The sequence below is a fragment of the Acinonyx jubatus genome, chromosome E2 (genome assembly GCF_027475565.1).
Source record: "Acinonyx jubatus isolate Ajub_Pintada_27869175 chromosome E2, VMU_Ajub_asm_v1.0, whole genome shotgun sequence".
Lineage (NCBI taxonomy): Eukaryota > Metazoa > Chordata > Mammalia > Carnivora > Felidae > Acinonyx > Acinonyx jubatus.
The window spans coordinates 26,770,515-26,791,660 of NC_069396.1; the positions used below are offsets into that span (position 1 = coordinate 26,770,515).

Sequence of the window (21,146 nt, forward strand, 5' to 3'; positions counted from 1 at the left end):
CCTTAGTGAATCTTCAGAGGCAGCTTATGACCTGCAGATTCCAGGTCCCGCAGAGGGTTTAGAGGGGCATAGGAACCTGTATTTTCCCTAGCTTTCCAGAAGATTCTGAAAAGCTGGTGATCCCAGCATCATAGTTACCCTGGGCTCTGAAGTCACCCTTCCCACCTTAGCCTCCCTTATCAATGTGGAATCAGCAGGGCCATGCAAATATTTCCATCCTGGAGGAAATGACTGGGTCTGAGGGAAGAAGAAAAATTGGGAGTGGGGAGAGCTTCCCTAATCATTTCCAGGAGGTTCAGAAACAAACTGGGAAAAGGTTTGCAGGACTGGCCTGCAGAAGCCAACCCTGGGCAAATGTCAATAGCACCGGAGGTGGATGTGAGACACCTGGAGTCCAGTGGACCTGAATGTAACTTGGCTTGGCTGCTTACCGGCCGGGTCACTTTGGGCAAGTCTACTCCTCTCTCTGTGCCTCTGTTTCCTGAGCTACAAAGTGGTAACAATTATTTTCCTGAGGCTGGTGGCAGGCAGGGAGAACGAGGATGAATGTGATCAAGGGTAGAAGACACGTAGCTCAGTCTTGCCTCATGGGGCTGGCTGGGGCTGGCTGGGGTTGGGGGAATCCTCCATCCTAAACACATGGCCTTGGGCTCTACCAACCCTGGAAATCACTGTGTCTGTGTCCCCACCCAACAAGGAAATGGAAGGCCGGAGAGGTTCATGTCTGGCTCAGGTTCACCTTTTTGGAGGCTGAGTCAGGGATCTGATTTCCCACCCTGAGCTCTGCCCCTGTAGCACAGCCTCTCCCAGGACAGCTGGTGCTGAGGCCAGAGCGGGGGCAGAAGTCGGGGCTGTGAGCAGAGGGCAGGAGGCACAGCCAAGGGGCTGTGGGGAACGGGCAGTAGGGCATGGATCCTGGGTCCTGTGCCTGTCCTTTTCAGCCTGGGGCCAGTGTCCTTGGCAGAGGAGGGACAGAGAAGCACTCTATCATGTTGGGCATCTCCCCAGAAGGGTCCTTTCAAGGGTGGGAGTTTGCACCTACTGCCCTGTGTGGTGCCCCTGGGCCAGGCCATCCTGCGGGATTTAGTCATAAGAGCGGAGGCCTCCCATTCCCAGAAGATAAATGTTGCCAGAAACTGTACCCATAGAAGGTAGGGCTGAAATATCACAGTAAATCTTGAAAAAGGGATTTAATTGTCATTTTATCTTAAAATTGTTTGAATCATGAAAACAGGTTAATTTTTATGTTAAAGCATTTTCTGTTCATATGCTATTCACAATGTAGTTTTAAAAATCCATGTTGGGATCATGCTGAATGTGATATTCTACAATTACTGTTCTTGCTTGACACCAAATAATAGTCATAGCCATTTGTTAAGTTCTCAGTGTGTGCCTGCCATGTTCTCACCAGTTTATTTTATCCTCACAATGATCTCCACGAGATAGGTACTGTAACATCCCCATTTTACAGACAAGCAAACTGAGGCACAGAGAGTTTAACTGATTTGTTCATTCCTGGAGTCCAGAGTATGTACATCTTTCCATATTAGTTCAAACTGATCCACCTTTTTTATGGCTCCATGGTATTCCATTATCAGATGTATTGTAATTTATTTAATATGCGTTCCTCTTATAGGTGAACATTTAGGAACTTTCTAATAACCAGATCCCTACAGGTAAATATTTGGGTGTTTTTCATCTTTTGCTATGACACTGTTGTGACCAAGCTCTTTATACACGTTTTTGGCCTTAGTATCTCTATCAGGTGAATACCTGGAGGAATAATTTGCAAAAATGTTTTTAAAGATGAATGAGAGAAAAGGGAAATGTGTGACCCACCTAAGTGGCGCCCAAATGGTGGGAGCAGCAGTGGACACTCTGGGGAGGCCTAAGGACTCTGTCTCCTACAGGCATCAGGATGTGGAGCTGGGTCCAGAGGGTGCTGCCTCAGCCCCCAGGGACCCCTCAGAAGACAAAGATGGAGGAGGAGGAGGAGGGGGCAGAACCAGAACCGGAGGCGGAGCTGGAACCAGAGCCGGCGCCTAAAACAGCTCTGAAGGAGGCCGAGCTAGGGGAGGAATCCCTGGTAAGAGGCTGCAGCCATGCTGGCCTTATGGCTCCGGAATTCCCAGCTTGGGTCAGCTGCCCCCCCGGGGACCTTCTACGAGGGGACTCGAGCACATCCAAACTTGCCAGTTCTGCATCCCATCCATTCAGGAGCCTGATGACAACTAGTTCAGAAGCTCAGTTAAAAAGATTTGATTTAGCATCTAATGGATGCCAGGCCTGTGCACTGTGCTAGAAGCGTAATGGTGAATAAGACGTTGCCCTGGGGGTCAGCAGACAAGTACCAGCCAGGTCATTCTACCAGGAGACAGAGGTGATGAGAGAATTTGGGGGAGCTCCAACACTGGATTCAGCTCTCCCCTCCCAGGAGGGCCAAATGAGTATATCAGACAGAAGTATGCGAGCTCAGAGGAGGGAGAGAATCATCTTAACTTTGGAGAGTGGAAGCTGGTGGGGTTTGCTCCTACACACAGAGGGTGAGCCCACTTGTGACTGGAGATGATGAGGCGGGGCGTGCCTCGTAGAGGAAGGGCTTGTCCTGGGCAGCACGGGGTATATACAGGAAACAGTGACCACCCAGGTAGAGAGTTTGTGTGCATATGTGTTTGCACATGCACACATGTATGTACACATATGTGCATGCCCTGTGTCCTTAAGTGGTATGTCTGTGCATACATATGTATTAGCAAATTGTGTGCACACAAACACATGCACGTATTTACATGTATTTGTATGCACACGTGTATGTCACATGCCTTGGTGTGTCTGTAGGGTGTGTGGGGTATGCTATAAGTGTATGAGTGTGTACATGTATATGTTTCTGAGTTTGTGAATGTACTCATGTGTTTGTGTATGCATGTTTGTGTTTCTGTGCATGCATGTGTGTATGAACATATTTGTATGTAGCTGCATGTTTGTATACATACATATTTTATACATCTGTGCATGCAGGCTCATGTGTGAGTGTTCAGATGCAGACCTTTGTATGTGTAGGCATACATGCATATGTGTGTGCACACACGTTTATTCATCTATGTGTGTATTTGATTGTGTGTTGATGTACATTTGAAATGATGTGTTTGTGAATATGTGTTTGTATGTCAGTGCATGTGTATGTGTGTAGATGCCCCTGCTTATGGAACTGAGCTTATATATATGTGCATGTATGTATACACAAGTATCTGTGTCTGTGTATATATGCAAATGTATGGGAGTGTGCATATGCATGTGTTTGTGTGTCTGTACACTTGCAGGCATTTGCATGTGTGCATGTCTGCATGCACGCACATGCATATATGAATATTTTGCATGTGCCTCTATGCACATGCATGTGTATTGGGGCATGTATACATACGCAAACGTATATGCACATGTGCTTTGTGTCTTGCATATACACGTGCATGTATGAGCAGATCCACTTATCTGTGCATGTGTATGCACACACCGCTGTGTTACTGCACGTGTACCTATTTGTGCTCATGCATGTATGCATCTAACTGCACATATATGGACATTTATGTGAGCTCATACATTTACATGTATAATGAGTGTGTGTGTGTGTGTGTGTGTGTGTGTGCATGTCTGTACACGCACATATGTGCACGCAGCACTAGGAGCTGCAGCTACAGAGGCAGATGAGAGGCAGATGGCAAATGCTGAACTGCTACCCAGCTGCTCCAGGGGAATGGCAGGTTTGGCCCCCCCAGGAGAGGGATAGCTGGTGGGGGGTCCTCTCCCCTCCCTCCCCCCTCCCTCTCCCCTTCAGTTTGCCTCAAGGCTTCATAACTGTCTCCAGTGTTCCTCTCTGTTCTCAGGCCACTGGAGTGGGGCAGCTTCCTGGGGGAGGTGATAGGCTTGGGGCTACCTTGGTAGGGGGGCACCTTGGATGTGGGACCCGTGGTGTTGTGAGGGAGGAAGTGTCCCAAGTAGAGGGTGAAGCTGCTGGAATTTACAGGGATGAATGTGAGAATAGAGCTGTTTGGTCCTGTGGGGTGAGGGGGTCCTTAGTGGGTGGGGTGAGGGCTGCCCCTACCTGAACCAGGCTGGTCTCCCTGAGGGCTTACGTGGTCCTGTTTGAACCTTCCAGCCACCGGAGGAGCCATTTGAGGGGGAGGAAGTGGCTACAGCTGAGCCAGGCCCTCAGGGTAAGTGCTGGAAGCCCAGGCTGGCAGGGCCAGCAGCAGGGAGGAGTATGTTCTCTCTCAGGGCTTTGCAGAGTTCATAGGCCGGCAGGCCCATTTCACAGATGAAGAAACTGAGGCTCAGAGAAGTTGAGGATCGGGCTCCTGGGGACTTTTTAGCTGAGCTGAGCTGGAACCCTGGCCTTCTGACTCCCTTGGGGTTCTCCTCTTTCCCCTACCTCTGACTTGACCTCCCTCACAGGGTAGACCTCCCTAGGTACTCTGAGGCTCCAGATCTAAGTATGGGGAATTCTTTTCCAGAAACCCAGGAGGCTGCCCCTACTCCACCCACATCCCTCCAAGCCCAGGTTGCTGTGGTTCCCAAAGTGAACAGGTACCACACCACCCTTCCCTCTCCTCGGGGCCAGCTCCCACCCCCCCAAAAAACCAGGGAGCCACTTGGGGGTGGGGACCAGCACTGTCTCAGGTCTCCACTCATTCGCTGGCAACTGCCCAGAACATCTTGGGAACTGGCTGAAGGGATCCTCAGGCAGAGGCAAGGATCTCCTGGGCCAAATGGGCAATGTGACCAAGAGAAACAGAGAATAGGGGCTGGGGCATTCTCAGTGCTTGGGAGAAATGCAGATCCAGTGTGGCCAGGGCTTCTGATTTTCCCAATGAAGCCAGAAATCCAGACTTTCATGTAAAATCTCCAAGTTGGCTCATTTTAGACCATCAGTGCTTATCCAAGTGAGCATATCTTTTGGGGGGTGGAGGGAGCAGCTAGCCTCAGGCAGTGAGTCTGTGACCCTCATATTTAGGCTGCCCAGTCTCAGCCACAAGGAAAACGCCCCACAGGAAATCCCCAACCCTTCTGACCCTTCTGGAGCACATGACGTATGCCTGGTGTAGGATGGGACCCCCTGGAGCCAGGCTAAGCAGGAAGCAGGATACTAGAACTTGGCTGCTTTGGACCAAGTATCTGATGGGAGTGGGCTCAGGATGGTACTGTGCATACCTGCCTTGCCAAGGTTTGGTGTCTGCCATTTTCCAGAGTTGGATGCAAGCCTTGGGGGAAGGTGACATATCTGAAGCCTCACAGTGGGGAGATAGACATTTGGGATTCAACCCAAGTTCTTTAGGACACCAGAGAGTGCCACTCGGATTAGGGAGGGGCCGGGGACCTGAGGGCAAACTCGGATCTTTGTCCCTCAGCACTCCCAGTGGCTGGGTGCTGACCTGGCTCAAGAAAGGCATGGAGAAAGTTGTCCCACAGCCGGTCCTCAGCAGCGGGCCAGCCCAGACCACTGCTGCTGGCTTGGAAGGCCCCACCCAGGTACTTGTGGGGGTGGGAGCTGAGGTGGTTTTGGTGGGGAAGGGCAGGGTGGGAGGCCATTGGGTCTGGGCTCTCTGCCCTCACGTGTCTGTCTGTCCTGGCAGGCAGGAGCACAGATCCCTGGGCAATGCAGCAATGGGAACTCAGGTAAGGCCAGGAGGCAGGATGGCTTTTTGGGGGTGGGACTAGCGGAGCTCGGGCTGGATCTTGCCCCTGTGGAGAGCTCACAGGCTGGGAACTCTCATCTGCCTGGCTCTGGATTCCAACCCTGGTTTGAGTGAGGCTGACCAGGAGATGGGGTCTGGGCAGGTCTCTTGCTGCTGACCACCTTCCTTTCTTCTGCAGATGGACTCGATGTGGCCCCTGGGGCCCAGGACACTGGGTAAGTCCCCATCCCTGAGCAATGGTTTGGCCCCTGAACCTCATCTATAGTGTGTGTGGTTGGGGGAGCTGTGTGCCCAGACCTGAGGACCTTGTGTTCAGGACCACATCACCTCCGTGTGTGACCTTGGACTTGCCTCTCATCTCTTCCGGACCTCACTTTTCTCATTCTTAAAATGGAGCCAAAGGGCCCTGTGCTTCCCATGGTTTTTTGTGCTGATTTCTGGGAGATGCTCTGGTGGGAGGCCATGGGGAGAAGTCATGGATGAGTTCCTCATAGATGGGCTCGTGTATGTGGGCATTGTATGGAGCCCAGGGGCAGGGCTGGGACCACTGTGGGGGACATAGGGGTACCTAGGTTGGCCTCACAGTTGGCAATAGCTTTGTACTTCTTAGACTTGACCAAGGTGGGTGGCTGTCTTGTTATTAAGGGTGGGTGAGGACTATGGTAAACAGAGGAGGCCATGTCCTTCTCTAAGAGGGCCCCGGTCAGCTCCCATTGCCTCTGTCTGGCAGGAGTTCAGGCCCAGTGTGACCAGATTCTCCAGTTTTTTAGGAGAAGCTAGAAATTTAGGGTTTTATGGAATACTTAAATTTTAGATGTTGCCAACTAACTGAAAAGTTTTCAGAATACTATGGGCCCCCCGGATAAGCCTGGAACCTCCAGTTTGCAATCTCTGCTGGGGACCCGGAGTCATGTATTCACCTTCATTCACCCCATTCATTCATTCCTTCCCTTGTTCATTTGTTAGACTGCTGGCTTCTTGAGTGCAGGGACTTTTGTCTGGTCACTGCTGAACCCTGGTGCCTGGCACAGGGCCTGCTATAAGGAGGGGACTCAGCATGGAGGGGATGAATGAATGAATGTATGTGATTGCACTCATTCATTCATTCATTCATTCATTGTTCCAGTCACTGTGGTCTATTTCTTTTTGTCCCTGGAGGCTGCCCAGATCAGGGGTCCCCAGGGGCCACTCGGCTGACTCATGAGACCAGTAAAGCAATTTAGGATGAAGTCCCCCAGAGGACTTGCCAGCCTTCTTTTGGGGCCATACCTGAGGGGATGGGATCCCCTGGGAACGTGGGTTCCCCCTGAAGAGGGAGGGGCTGCCTGGAGGCCAGGTGGATCTGGGACCCATTTGCCCCAGGGCTAGCTATATAATTTGCGGGGCCCAATGCAAAATGAAAATGCAGGACTCCTTTAAAAAAATCACTAAGAGTTTAAGATTGTGACAACCGCATGAATATCAAAAGTGGGCCCTTATAAGTATGGGGCCCTGTGTGACTGCACTGTTCACAGACCCATGAAGCCAGACCTATCTGTCCCAGGCACAGGGAGTCCCCCATGCTGCGTTCAGGTCCCCAGGCAGCTGCTGTTTCTCACCTGGGGCCCAGGTGGCCAAGGCTGGGCCTGCTGTTCCAGGCCTGGTGCAGCCATGGGTCAGAATTTGGGGCTGGCAGAAGTTGCTCCACTACCTGAGACCCTTCTAGAGTGTACAATACAAGGTCCCCACTGTGCAGAATGGGACCAGAGGTGAGAAAGGACTGGTTGAAGCCTGGGATTCCAACAGACATTCAGGTCAGGGTGATTAGGTTGCTCCACTGATCCATGTCCCCTTTGCAGGCCTGGGCCCTGGCTGCTCAGGTGGCTTGAGCAGAATCTGGAGAAAGTGCTGCCTCAGCCCCCCCAGAGCTCCAAGGTAAGTGGAGGAAAAAGGGGGAGTAGGCAGATGACCACCTGGGAGGGTTTCTGGGTCCCAGAAAGGATGTGTGTAGTCCAGCAGGCTATCCCCAACCCCTGGGACATGTAGAGGGAGTGCTGTCCTCCCTGGAGGGTTCTCCTTGATGGAGAGGAGTGACTGCAAAACAGCAAGCAGATTCGTGGGGAAGGAGGGGGCCCCCTGCTGCCTGCCCTGGGCACCACTGGCTGGGGAGGGAGTGCACAGGGCTCACTTTGCTCTGTGACCTCACTCCCTGTCTCTGATCTAGGACTGGGGAGATGAGCCTGCAGATGCTGCCTTGGGCCCAGGTACAGGGAGGGGACTGGGGAGGGCTGGGCTGGGGGTGCCACTGGGGCCTGAGGGATCCTGGGGGAGGACCTTAGCCCTCACCAAGGCCAGGGAGGGGTTCAGGGCTTGTGGGGGCTGGGCTGTTGTGGTGGGCCTTGGAACCCCTCCCCAGTGCAGGCTGGGAAGCCAGTGGTGTGGGACCGTCCTGTGAGGTCTTGACAAGCCCCTTGAGCTTCCTGGGCCTCAGTGCCCTGTCTAATGAGAGGCATAGTTGGAGTGGTTCCAAAGGGCTCCTTACTCAGTCCTGTTGGTGCCTGGGATCTGGTCCCCTGTGCCCATGAGGGATTGCATGGAGCCCTGCTTTGTCATCTTTAGACTCCTGCTCTGCCTGCTGCTTAGAGCCCCCAGGACCCCCTTTGGAAAGGGAGCCCATGCTGCAGGCCCCGGAGAGCCCCAACATGCCCACTGCTGGCCCCCTGGAGCCCAAGGAAGAGCCACCTTCAGAGCCCCAGGCCACCTTCCATGCTTCCTCCTTGCTGCCTGCTGGGGACCCTGCCAGGTGAGCCCCCCAAATGTCATGCCTTCCATGGGGAGCAGGATCAGTGCTTTGCCCCAGCCCAACATCCAACACTTCACTGAACATTGTTTGTTTCGTTTTTGTTTTGATAGAGAGAGAGAGAGAGAAAAAGGGAGTGTGAGCAGGGGAGAGGGGCAGAGGGGGAGAGAGAGAGAGAGAGAGAGAGAGGATTTTTTTTTAATGTTTATTTATTTTTGAGAGAGAGATGGAGCATGAGTGGGGGAAGAGCAGAGAGAGAGGGAGACACAGAATCCGAAGCAGGCTCCAGGATCTGAGCTGTCAGCACAGAGCCTGATGTGGGGCTCAAACCCATGAACCGTGAGATCATGACCTGAGCCAAAGTCGGACGCTTAACCAACTGAGCCACCCAGGAGCCCCAAGAGAGACAGCATCTTAAGCAGTCTCCATGCTCAGCACAGAGCCCAATACAGAGCTTGATCCCATGACCTGAGCTGAAATCAGGAGTCTCATGCTCAACCGACTGAGCCACCCAGGTGCCCCCAGACTAGTTTTTTAAATTTTCAAAGTCACCCATGCACTGGGGAGAAAATTTAAAGGGGTTTCTGGGGTCTCTTCCCATCAACAGCTCTCTGCCATTCAACACATTTTCTACCCACAAACAAGCTGGGAGGACATTTCTCCTTCAAACCAACACACGGACCAGACAACAGCAAACTGCATACCCTGTTCTGCATTTTGCTTTCTTCACCAAAAAGTGCATCTTAGGGGCACCTGGGTGGCTCAGTTGGTTAAGTGGTTCAGGTCGTGATCTCAACGTCTGTGGGTTTGAGCCCTGAGTCGGGCCCTGTGCTGACAGCTCAGAGCCTGGAGCCTGCTTCGGATACTGTGTCTCCTTCTCTCTCTGCCCCTCCCCTGCTCGAGTCTCTCTGCCTCTCTCTCTCTCTCTCTCTCTCTCTCTCTCGTAAAAATAAATAAACATTAAAAAGTTAAAGACAAAAAACACATAAAAAGTATCTTAGAGGTGGTTTTATCTGGATTGGTCTGCTTCACTCTTTCAACTGTTTCGGAGTACTCTATTATAGGGTGGTACCAGCTTTTACATAGCTTGTTTCTACTCTTTCACTGCAATCAGTGGCTTGTACAAGCATCATTTCACTCACATGCAAGTAAATCTGTAGGGCAAATCTGAGAACCTGGCATCGCTGAGCCAAAGGATGCATGCATTTAAAATCGGGATATGTGTTGCCAAATGCTCCTGCCCTGGCAGTGTGTGAGACACCTGCATGCACTTCCGGGGTGGGGGTGGCAGAGTGGGTGCTGAGCTACCTGCTGGGGTCTGAGCGGTACCCAGAGGGAGGAGGGCAACAGTCTTTGGGGCTAGAGACCTGGTTCTGGTCTGCCTTCTGGTGGGCTTGCTGTCTGCCTTGGGAGGGACCTGACTCTGGTCTCAGTTTCCCCGTGAGCCCCACCACTTAGACATGGCCTGCTTTCTCCCATTTGCAGGTTGATGGCTTGGCTCCGGCACAGGCTGGAGATGGCCCTGCCGCAACCCGTGCCCCATGGGAAGGCTGGTGAGCAGGTCTGTGCAGGGCTGGGGGCGGGGCCCTAGGGAGTGGTGGGAGGGGCCTTGCTGAGGCAAGGACTGATGGGCTGGGGGCGGAGCTCAGGCAAGGATCTATAGTTTGAGGGCGGGGCACCGAAGGCACGGAAGGCACAGAAGGAAGAAGGGAGGCTGCAGTGAGCGCCCGGGGAAACAGCCTGTCTATCTAGTCAGCTCACGTTTATTCCACACACTTTCCCTGAGGGGCTGCGGCCACGGGGCTGAGAAGTGCTGGCCCAGCGTGCTAACCAGGAGGCCATAATCAGTGGGGGAGATGCTTCCATGGAGGGAGCAGAGAGGATGTGGGGTACAGAGGAGGACCCCCACCACTGCCCCCCAGCATGAAGGAAGGCTTTCTGGTGGAGGTGGCTTGCAAGCTGAAACCTAGGGAGAGGTAGCATGGGGGTGGTGTAGGAAGAGCCCTTCGGACAGAGGATCAGCAGGTGCAAAGGACCAGAGACAAGAGAGGCCAGGAATGTCCTGGAAAGAAGTGCGGCTTGGGGCTTATAGGAAGCCAGAGAGCCCTGTGTGCATTTCTGAGAACCTAGGACTCTAACATGAATGGGTGGAGGGAGCAAGTCCTCTGTCACCTCTTCTTCCCCCTCTCCAAGAACCTGGCACCTGGTCCTTCTCTCTTGGGGACAACTTTTTTTAAGCTTTATTTGTTGACTGGTTTTTTGTTTTTTGTTTTTTTAAATGTTTATTTATCTATTTTGAGAGAGAGAGAGAGAGAGAGAGAGAGAGAGAGAAAGCATGTGTGGGAGGGGTAGAGGGAGAGGGAGAGAGAAAATCCCAAGCAGGTTCCATGCTGTCAGCACAGAGCCCAACATGGGGCTCCATTCCATGAACCGTGAGATCATGACCTGAGCAGAGATCAAGAGTCAGACGGCTTAACCGGTTGAGCCACCTGACAATTGTCACCTGGAACTGGGAGGCGAGAGGCCTGGTCCCAGTCCTGACTTCGGTAGGAGGTGGGCAGAAATCCTCAGGGCCCCCGTCCCTGCAGGCTGAGCCTGTAGGCTCTGTGTCCATGTGGCCTCTGTGGGTGGCTGAGGTGGCCTCTGTGGGTGGCTGAGGACACACAGCTTTGGAGTTTTCCAAGAGGATGAAAAGGGCCTGGTGGCAGGAACATTCTGTGGTGAAGATGCCCCCACAGAAAGGAGGGGCCCCCTCGAGTACGGGGCTGGGGCAGGGGAAGGTGTGGTGCTTTGGGGAGAGGCCTCTCCTGCAGACGCAGCTTTGACACAACCCTCCGGGGAGGGCTGGGAGGAGGTTTTCCCTACATGGAGAGTGGAGAGTGGAAGGTAAGCCGCTCAGGCAGGGGGCCCAGCCTGGGCAAAGGAGCTGAGGTGGGACCAAGTGGTGACCCAGGGAGGACAGTGCCTGGAGCACTGGGCGAGCTCTGAGAAAGGAGGGGGGGAAGCAGACCAGAGAGGAGCCGGGAGCCACGGGACCTTCTGCGGGAGTCCTGATAGGGGTGAGGAAAGCCCTCTTGCCCCTGTGTGTGCCGGGAGGGGTGGTGGAAGCAGGGAGGCCGGTGAGGAGGACACGGCATTTTTCTCCCCATGCAGGAACCTGATTCCCCTGTGGCGTGTGACGTGCAGACCGGTAAGTGACACCTTAGTGGGTCCTCGTGTGTGTCTCCGGGAGGGTTGCTTGGTCTGAGTGCACAGTGGGGTGGTTGCTGGCCAGGCCTGAACTTACTTGGGGGCTACGTTTGGGGCCTCCTGACCTGGAGCTGAGAGAGTCCATGTCCTGCAGGCCTCATCTCAGGTCAGCCCGGCCAGGTAGCCAGAGCCTGTCCCAGGGCCGCATGGTGGCTGGGGAGAGACGTGGTGGGGACCTGGCTTGCCTTCCAGTTTCTACCCAGAGAAAACAGTTGTGAGGCTGAGTCGGATGGATCCCCTTCCTCTGGGAACACCTAAAGAGAGCTCCCCACTTCCCCCTGGGCCAGTGGGTTTGGCTAGGCAGAGTCCCGGTGGAGGGATGAGGCGAGAGGCATGGGGTCTCCCTGGAGGAACTAGATCCCATAAACTCCAGCTCCAGTGAGGCAGGAGGGTTCCCCTTACCTATGGGTGGGGAGGGTGGAGAGGTATGTGCTGCCTTTTATCCCAGCCCTGCACTAGTACTGAGGGATCGACTGAGGCTAGGAGGAGAAGGCCAGGGTCCAAAATCTGTTCTTCCTCCATTTCATGGCCTCGGGACAAGTGTGTGGTGTACAGGGCATTCATTCATTCATTCATTCATTCATTCATTCATTCATAAAGGTCATGGAAGGCCTGCTATGTACCAGGCCTGTGATAAGTTCTAGAGGTGAGCAAAGCAGAGTTGAGGGCCAGTGGGTGGTGGCCCTATTCCACCCTGGACACAGGCCCTCAGACCATGGTGGGGTCCCTAGGACCCATGTCCTAGGCTAGAAAACCCTAACTCTGCCAGGCTGATGGTGGTCTTTATGAGCACCCTGAGGGTGAGGATGGCCACCATAGCCTGGAGCATGGACAGAGCAGTTGACCATGCAGCGGAGTCTGGCAGAGTCTGGCAGAGTGGCCATGGGAGGAGATGGGATTTGTATAATGGTGACAACGTTGTAAGGGGTAGGCTTCAGAGCAGGGTTTGCTCAGCCTCGTGGAGTCTGTGCAGAGCAGGGACCCCCATGGCTGTTGGGGCTGACAGAGGTACAGGGATTTGCCCAAGGTCACAGAACCAAGTTGTCACAGAGCGGCGACTAGCATCCGCTGGGCCTGGCAGCAGTTGTCAAGGTTAAAGGAACAGAAAATTCCTGGAGCACAGCTTCCAGAGTGGAGCGCTCCGAAGACGGAGCCCCTGGCCCTGTCTCCTCCTCCTCTCTGCTCCTCTGGAGGAGGCAGGGTGCTCAGCTGGCTGTGGACAGGACCTCCCCGTGAACCCGGAGTGTGTGGCTTGTGGGTGGGCACTGGGGCAGCGGGGCCAGGAGCCCAGTGTGTTAGCTCCCCAGGTTCTGACAGAACAAAGGACCAAAAACTGGGTGCCTTTGAACAGCAGAAATGTGTTCTCTCACAGTTCAGGGTCCAGAAGCCCCAGCTTGAAGTGCTGGGGGGTCGGCTCCTCCTGGTGCTCTAGGGAGAAACCATCCCATTATCTCTCTCCTGGCTTCTGGTGGCTGCTGGCAGTCCTCCAGGTCCCTTGGCTGCTAGCTGGCCTCCAATCTCTGCCTTTTCCTCCATGTCTGTCAGATCTTCTCTCCTTCCTCTTATAAAGACACCAGTCATGGATTTAAGGCCCGCCCTAAATCCACGATGAGCTCATCTTGAGATCCTTAACTAATGACATCTGCAAAGATCCTATTTCCAAATGAGGTCACATTCACAGGTTGTAGGGATCAGGACTGAATATATGTTTCAGAGGGACATGATTCAACCCACTCTATGGGGTGACCCTAAGGGGCTGGGGCAGGAGTTCCCTCTCCTGCTGCCAGCTCTACCCCCTGCCTCCCTGCCCTTTCATTCATTCATTCACGCACCTGCTCATTCATTCCCTCCGCCTGCCCACCCAGCCACCCACCCTTCTGTCTTGTTTCAGGCGTGGCAGCAGCGGGGGGCCTCTGAAACAAGAGAGAAGGGATCCTGGGAGAGCGCAGATGGACAAACGGACGGATGGATGGAAGGAGACAAGGGTGCCCTGAAGACCTGCAGGGGAGGGGGAAGAGGTGGCTGTTGACCCCATGCCCTCCTTGAACAGTGACCCCCCTGCCGCTCCCCACACTCCCAGGCTAGGTGAAGGGAGCCAGTCCCACAGCTCCTTCTCTGAGACCAAAGCCGGCGCCTTTCCATGGAAGCAAGAAGGGCAGCCAAGGGCAGCGTGTGGGACTCAGGCTAGACAGCAGGAGATTTTCCCACCAGAAGACTGTGAGGAAGCCCATGGAGGACTCTCTTTGAGAGGTCGCCTGCACAGCCCTCAGCGTGGTGCCTGGCACACAGGCGGTGCCCCAGTGGGACACAGTTTCTCCCAGAAGAGGATCCTCTTAGGCTAGGCTGTGTTCTCTCCCTCGAAGAATTTGGGGTCCAGCAGTGGACAACGGCACATGACTTCGGTGACATTAAAAAGCATAAATTAGACATCAAAGCTGTGATTGCATGATATATTTGCTTCAGATGAAGCTAAAATGAGTACTTAGGTTTGAAAAGTGGTTGAGTTAATGTGGCCCATGGTACTGGGGTAGCAGGAAGGAGGAGTTTGCCAGGGATCCTGATCCCCAGCTGGCCCACAGATGTCTGTGTTTGGGGCAAGGAGTGATTTTAAATATTAGAATTAGTTGCCAACATCTAAAAACAAGGTGGCTTTGCATTGGATAAGTCTGGCTTCTCTATAGCAATTATAATAGACCCATGCTGTGCTTCTGAGGACACTCCTGAGGGCAGGCAGCACATGCCCCCCCTTCACCTATAATACCATCTCCCTGGCTACCTAAGCCTTTGACTTTGAGACCCTTCAGGTCCCCAGTTGGCAGTGAGGGGAGGACAACCCAGGAGAGGGAATAAAGTGAGCAAATGGCTGGAGGTGGGAGAGGGAGAGTGTTGGGTACCTCAGCAAATCCCGAGTTTTTGATGCAGAAGTTAAAGCCAGAAAAACTGGGGCCTGGGATGCCTGGATGGCTCAGTCGGTTAAGCATCCAACTCTTGGTTTCAGCTCAGGTCATGCTCTCGTGGTTTGTGAGATTGAGCCCCAAGTCAGGCTCTGTGCTGACAGCTCAGAGCCTGCTTGGGATTCTGTCTTTCTCTCTCTGTCTCTCTCTCTGCTCCTCCCCCATATACATGTGCTCTCTCTCTCAAAATAAATAAATATTGGGAAAAAAAAGGGTAGGGCCTGATCTTACAGGACTAGGCTATAGACAATGGGGAACCACTGAAGGTGGTTGAGCAGGGGAATGACTTCACAAAGACTACCCTGAGGCTGAGCAAGCATTGGAGGCAGAGAAAGCAATGGAATCAGGGTTCTTGAGCTTTGGGCCACATCCAAAGCATCTAGGACCCAGGCATGCCAGGGAGGATAAGCCAGAACTTGGGCTTTGCCGGCAACCCAGGGTCTGGTGCGGGCCTTGACCTAGAATTTATGCCTCCCGCCTCCCTGTTTGCTGATTGGAAATAGGAGCTCCTTCCTCAGATGCAATTGATGACCTTCACTCCTGGAGCCAGAACCCCATTCAGTTGCCCTGAGGGACATCCTAGGCTGGCAGAGAATGCTGGCCAGGAGGTGGTGGGACAATGAGGGACTCCAGGAGCAAAGTTTCAGCCCCAGATGGAGCAGGAGTTTCCGTATGAGCTTGAACACCCACAGTGCTTCAGTGGCCCCATCTGGACCCAGGGGCAGGGCCCTGAAAAAGCTAGGGAGCTCTGACTCCGATGCCTAATGAGAGGGTCTCAGGGCTCCACCAGGCCTGCAGGGAGCTCTGCCACTGGATCTGTGTGGCCGAGTACCCTGTGCCTGCCCTTCCCCTCTGGTACCCTGGCCACCAGTCTCTTCTCAGAGCCGTAGAATCTCTGGCTGTAAAATGGGGATTGTATAGGGCATGGCTCAGCGGCCTGGCCCAGAAATGAAAGGAGGAAAAGCTTGTAAAATGCTTCCTCACTAAATAGTATCTAAAAAGAAAGCGAGGATGTAAACAAAGACGGCATCAACTCTTCAGGACACCAAAGGCTGGGGTCATGCAGTGCCCAGCACGGAGAGGCCACCCATGCCAGGAGGCACTCAGGGGCATGTTTCTCGCCTGGGGTAGCAAACCAGGGAATCGGGAGTCAGGAGACCTGGCAATGCCTCTGACATCCTTTGTGGCCTTGGGCAAGTCATTAGCCTCTCTGAGCTGGCTCTGTGCTTTATAAAATGGCGAGAGTACTATTGCCACCATGCTGTCACCATGCAGGGTTGCTGTGAAAGCTAATGAACTCACGAGCCAGGGGATGTTTGTTCTGTCTCCCGTATGCCATTTAGGGACTTGTACCCCAAGTGGCTGCTCAGGGCAGAGATGCTACACTGTTACTGGATGGCAGTCTAGAATGACACGTGTGACATGTCCCACCACTGGATTTGGGGCCACGCTTGGATGAGCCTCCCCGGTCAAACCCCAGGGGTGTTTGTAGGGCTGGAGGGGCCAGGACCCACGTGGAAAAGCCTAGTTCAGGATGCGTGTAGGGGATTTCCCTGGAGGGCAGGCGGGTGCCTCTGTGTGAGGCAGGATAATGTCTATACCTGGGAACCAGGAGGCAGGAGCAGGGGAAGACAGCTCTTGGAAAGCAGACATCCCTGTGCCTGGCACATGGGACACACCTTGTAACAGAAGCTGTGAGCCTGTGTCTCAGTTTGCTCATCTGTAAATGAGGAAACAACATGAAAGAAGGAAAATAAAATGGGGGGGGGTAACAATTATTCCCACCTCAAAAGGTTGGTTTGAGGACTAATTGAGTTAATCCATGTATGTCATTAAGCACAGGGCTAGGAACATATAAGTGCTCGATAAATGTAGCTGCCATTATATTATTATTATTTTTTCTACACCATGAGCAATACTTTCCAAAGTCACAGGATAAGACTTCAGACCAACTCCCATTTAAAGTCACTATTCATAATTTCATGCTTGGCTTAAGGATCACCAAGATCCTGGAGCTTTTTGGGAACACCTGATATCTAGACAATCTCCTCTCTTCTCCCCTTCCTCTTGACTACGGGGGACTTAGGTCCCTGATGGGAGTCCCCTGCACCCACTTCCGCCTAGCTCACAGCCCCACACTGTTTGCACTGTCAGGGACCTGAGTACGTGGAGAAATGGTGAAAATGACAGATCCTATCTGAAGGTGGGACCATCTCTGCCAGAAGGTCAATCCCCGCAGAAGCTGGAGCCTCTAGGCCCAGGAGGGAAGGACTGCTAGAAATGGGTGCTGAGGTTATGAGCATTTGTATGCTGTCACCAGTGGGCGGCATCTAGAGAACATGCAGGAGGCAAGCTCTCTCTGTGTTCCTCTGGACATGTCGGGTCACCTTGCACCTGGATGTGCCAAGGCAGACCCCAAGCTTGGATCTTCCGTATCTCCTATGATGCTGTGGTTAGAAGCGTTATTTCTGCCTCTGCACAAACCTCCAAGAACGGGGGCCCTAAGGAGACACAAAAGCTAACTGTAATTGAAGCTCTATCTCAAAAGGAAAAAAAGGGGGAAAATGACCAGAAGGAAACAGGGTGAACGATCATGGGCTTCAGCCTGTCACTTTAGCACTGATCTGGCTGCTAACGGTCCTGTGGATAATGGTGCTGTTTCTGCTGCTTGGCTGAGAGCTGGCCCATGGCTGGTGATGGCCAAGGCCCCCTGTGTGGTCCCTGGGACTCAGAAGCCCAAGCCCACTCTCCCCTGTGCCCTGTGTCCCCTGCAGTCTGCATCCTCCCTGGAGGCCAAGAGGAGCCCGATCTCGTCCTAGAAGAGGTTGACCCTCACTGGGAGGAGGACGAGTATCAGGACCGGGGCACCAGTCCGCAGGGCTCAGAGGCAGCTCCAGCTTATGAAGAGGAGAATGAGGCCATGGAGGAGATGCCCAGGTGGGAACCAGAGAAGGCCCTGGAACAAATGATCGTTTGGAAAGATAACAGGCACATGGTACAGAATCCCAAAGGTATCAAAGGACATAGAACAGGAGCCAAACCTGCCTCTACTCCTTCCTCCTCCTCCCTCCCCCAGACATCCAGTCCTCTCCCTGTGAATAGAGACAGTAGCTGCCAGTTTTTTCTGTGCTGGTCCAGGGAGCATCTGAGCATTTACAGGCATGATTCCTTTTTTCTTTTTTTTTTTTTTCCACACAAGATAGCATATCACATGCACCTACGTATCTGCAACTTGCTCTATTCATTCAACAATATACCTTGAGGTGTTTCCACCTTCAGTGCATAGAGATCATCCACAGATTGTTTTTTAACAACCGCATAGTATTCTATTGTGTGGATGTGCCAGGATTTATATACATTTGTGATTGCGAAATTTTGTTATTGTAAACAATTTTGCAACAAACACTCTTGCACATGCACGTGAATAGGCCTGCAGGATAAATTTGTAGAAGGGGGGTTGCAGGGTCATTGGGCATGGGAATGGGTACCTAGGGTAGTGATTACCCACTTGCCCTCCGTAGGGACATAATGATCTTTGTTCCCTCTAGCGATCTTGGTGATAACCCCTCAAGCTGTCAGGTCCTCAGGCCCATGACATACATCGTAAAGGTGGGGAAACTGAGGCCCAGAGAGGCTCAGAGGCTGACCCAGGGTTGCCACTAGGATGGTGGAGGCTGGGCCAGGCCCCTCATGCTGTGGAGAGGCCTTGCTGCTAGAGGGAGCCTGAGGTTGCTCAAGTGGGGTTCCCCAGGTCAAGTCTTGGTTGAGATTTTCGGGTCTGGTTTCAGGGGTCATGGGACCTGAGGTGGACTGGGGGTGGGGCTGCAAGTGGGCTCACCTCCTGCTTCTGACCTCAACTCAGGGAGCTGCCCCAGATTCAAGAGGAGAGAGAAGATGAGGAGGAAGATGGAGAGGAAGAGGAAGAAGAGGAGGAGGAGGAGCCTAAGTAAGGCACTTGTGTGTTCTCAGCCTGCCCACAAGGGATGGCCCAGGGAGGGGTTACAGTGTGGGACGGGGGGGCTTTCAGGGTGGGGGAGCTCCTTCCTTTGTTCTGTGCTGTGTGCTGCTGTGTACTGACCAGGGAGGCTGGGGAAGCTGGGGGTCCCCCCCAGCACTCATAATGACCCGAGACTCATATTGCCCACCCCTTAACACCCTCCCAGATGCTTATACACACACACACACACACACACACACACACACACACACACCAGAACACAGCCTCCTCGGGGTGGGGGGGTTGTTGTGCTCACTCCCATGTCCCTAGATCCTACAACAGTGCCTGCTACAGCAGGCGCCAAATAAATGTCGGCTGAACGCATGGATGGATGAGTGAATGGGCCCATGCGGGAGGCTCACAGCCCCTGTAATTAACCAAACCAAGGCATAGGGCTGTGTCCCCCTCCACACCGTCCATGACGGTCCCATGGGTGCCTTTGAAGGCTGTTCTGGATTCTGCTCTTCTGCCCATTAATGGTTGATTCTCCACCCACATCCATAAAGATTTCAACAGGAACACACAGAGAAGTCAGTTAAAAGAAAGGAGATCAGAAACCACTAACAGTTATAATCATCAAACTACATCTTAATTATTGAAACCACTGACAATCATTCTGTGACACGATAGAGGTGCTAATTAGCACAGTGGCAATCATATCATAATATATAAATTCATCAAACTGACATGCTGTATGCCTAAAGTTCACACAATGTTATATGTCAAACGTATTTCAATAATTAAAGACTGAGAGGAAGGTGTTCAGCAGTGCGGGACAGATGGGGAGGGGGGTGCATGGGGAGATGAACAGCAAGCAGGCAGTTGGGCCTGAGCCTGGAGTCGGGGGTGAGAGGTTGGAGATAGAACGTCGGGAGTCTGGTCATGTGGACGGAACCGGAAACCGCGGGGCTGGAGGAGATGCTGGGGGAGCCAGTGTGGACAGAGGAGAGGCCCAAAGGCCAGAACAGAGCCAGGGAGATTCGAGGAAACAGAAGCGCCTGGGGAGGAAGTGCCCGTGAGGAGGAGGGGGTACCAATGAAGAGAGTGGGGGACAAGAAGAGTGTCCTGGGGGTTTCGAACAGGGGGGAGTGGTTTGCTGCCTCAAAAGCAGCCCGCATGTCGGGGGGACAGTGACACTGCAGCTGGTGGACATGGTGGGGAGATGATGCTTCAGAGGCGGGGGGCCAGATTGTGAAGACCTGGGACTTGCTTTCTCAGGAGCAATGGGGAGCCATTGAAGGTTGCTGAGCAGGGAAATCCAGACGTGATCTGGCAGCTGCACTGTGGGGAGACTGAGGCAGGGAGAGCCGTGAGGAGGCTGTCATCAGGGGGCAGGCCAGACTGATTGCATCTGTGCCTTGCATTATTCCCTGTCCCTGTTGCTCTGCTCTCTGTGGTGCCCCCTGGCCCACACCCTTCTTCGCTGACTTGTCCCTCTGGCCCTGGCCTGAGGCACGGGCTCTGCTTCTCCTGGCAGAGTGACCTGGGCAAGTGCGCACTGCACAGAGCTTCTGCCTCCGCGTCTGTGGAACGGGGATTCTAACACCTCTGTGAAGCGGTCACGGGCCAGCTGTGTATGGGGCATATTAGGACCTTGGTCGCAGTGAGCGCGCCATCAAAGGTCATTGATGTTCTCATCCCCGCGGAGGGTTACTTTCACTCCCAGTCGGGAAATAGTTATACCACGAGACAACACAGGACTCCAGGGCTGGAGGCCTGCTCCGTGTCATCTGCTTTTAGTCCACCTATCCCTTGTTCACATGGAATTTTTTCATCCTTGGCAGGAGACCACATGGCTACTTGTTTGCCTCCAGTGATGGGGAACTCATGACCTCTTGAAGGCTGTCCATTCCATCCATATACACCTCTGATTATGAGATGATTTCTTCCACCAAAAATAAACGTGCCTCCCTATGGTTTCTGTAATGTGGTCCACATTCTGCCCTCTGGGCCCCCCAGAGCCAGGCTGCTCTCACTGACCTGCGATAGCCCGTCTCCTGGGTGAAGACTTAGGTGCTGCCTAGCTTTGTTAGTGCTGGTTTGTTAGTGCTTATGGTGGCGAGTTGTCCCCCGACTAAACCTGTGTGCCCAACACGGAGGCCTGAAAACCCCTTTATATGCCACTGCTCCTGAACTGAAATACCCCCCGAACACCAGTGATTTAGTGTGCTCGCACACATGCACTAACTACATGCATGTTCTCAGTGCACGGTACATGCAGGTACATGCACACGTATCTGCACATACACACCTACACGGACACAGACACACGGACTGGGCTGGGCACACACTTATATGTGCGGGTATGCACACAGTCATACCCACACACAGCCTGCATACATGCACAAGCACATTCAGCACACTTGTTCACGTGTCCACATGCACAGGCACATTGGTACATGCTTGCACATAGGCACGCTGTGCCCTGTGTGCACGCTCATGCACACAAACACACGTGTACAGTTACCCACAAGTGC

The 21,146-nt window shown here is 53.3% G+C and overlaps 1 protein-coding gene across 1 annotated transcript in view; it reads left to right on the plus strand.

The window, feature by feature from the left end:
* CNGB1 (cyclic nucleotide gated channel subunit beta 1) overlaps positions 1-21,146 on the plus strand; it is an 85,749-nt gene that overhangs the window by 11,748 nt on the left and 52,855 nt on the right. Inside the window, exons 4-16 of the mRNA XM_053211125.1 lie at positions 1,911-2,086; positions 4,154-4,211; positions 4,509-4,581; positions 5,403-5,523; positions 5,628-5,670; positions 5,869-5,905; positions 7,529-7,604; positions 7,894-7,933; positions 8,289-8,472; positions 9,955-10,030; positions 11,623-11,659; positions 17,447-17,609; positions 18,535-18,618. Coding sequence (XP_053067100.1) covers positions 1,919-2,086; positions 4,154-4,211; positions 4,509-4,581; positions 5,403-5,523; positions 5,628-5,670; positions 5,869-5,905; positions 7,529-7,604; positions 7,894-7,933; positions 8,289-8,472; positions 9,955-10,030; positions 11,623-11,659; positions 17,447-17,609; positions 18,535-18,618 — 1,160 coding nt within the window. The 5' untranslated portion in view covers positions 1,911-1,918. The remainder of the gene's footprint in view (positions 1-1,910; positions 2,087-4,153; positions 4,212-4,508; positions 4,582-5,402; positions 5,524-5,627; positions 5,671-5,868; positions 5,906-7,528; positions 7,605-7,893; positions 7,934-8,288; positions 8,473-9,954; positions 10,031-11,622; positions 11,660-17,446; positions 17,610-18,534; positions 18,619-21,146) is intronic.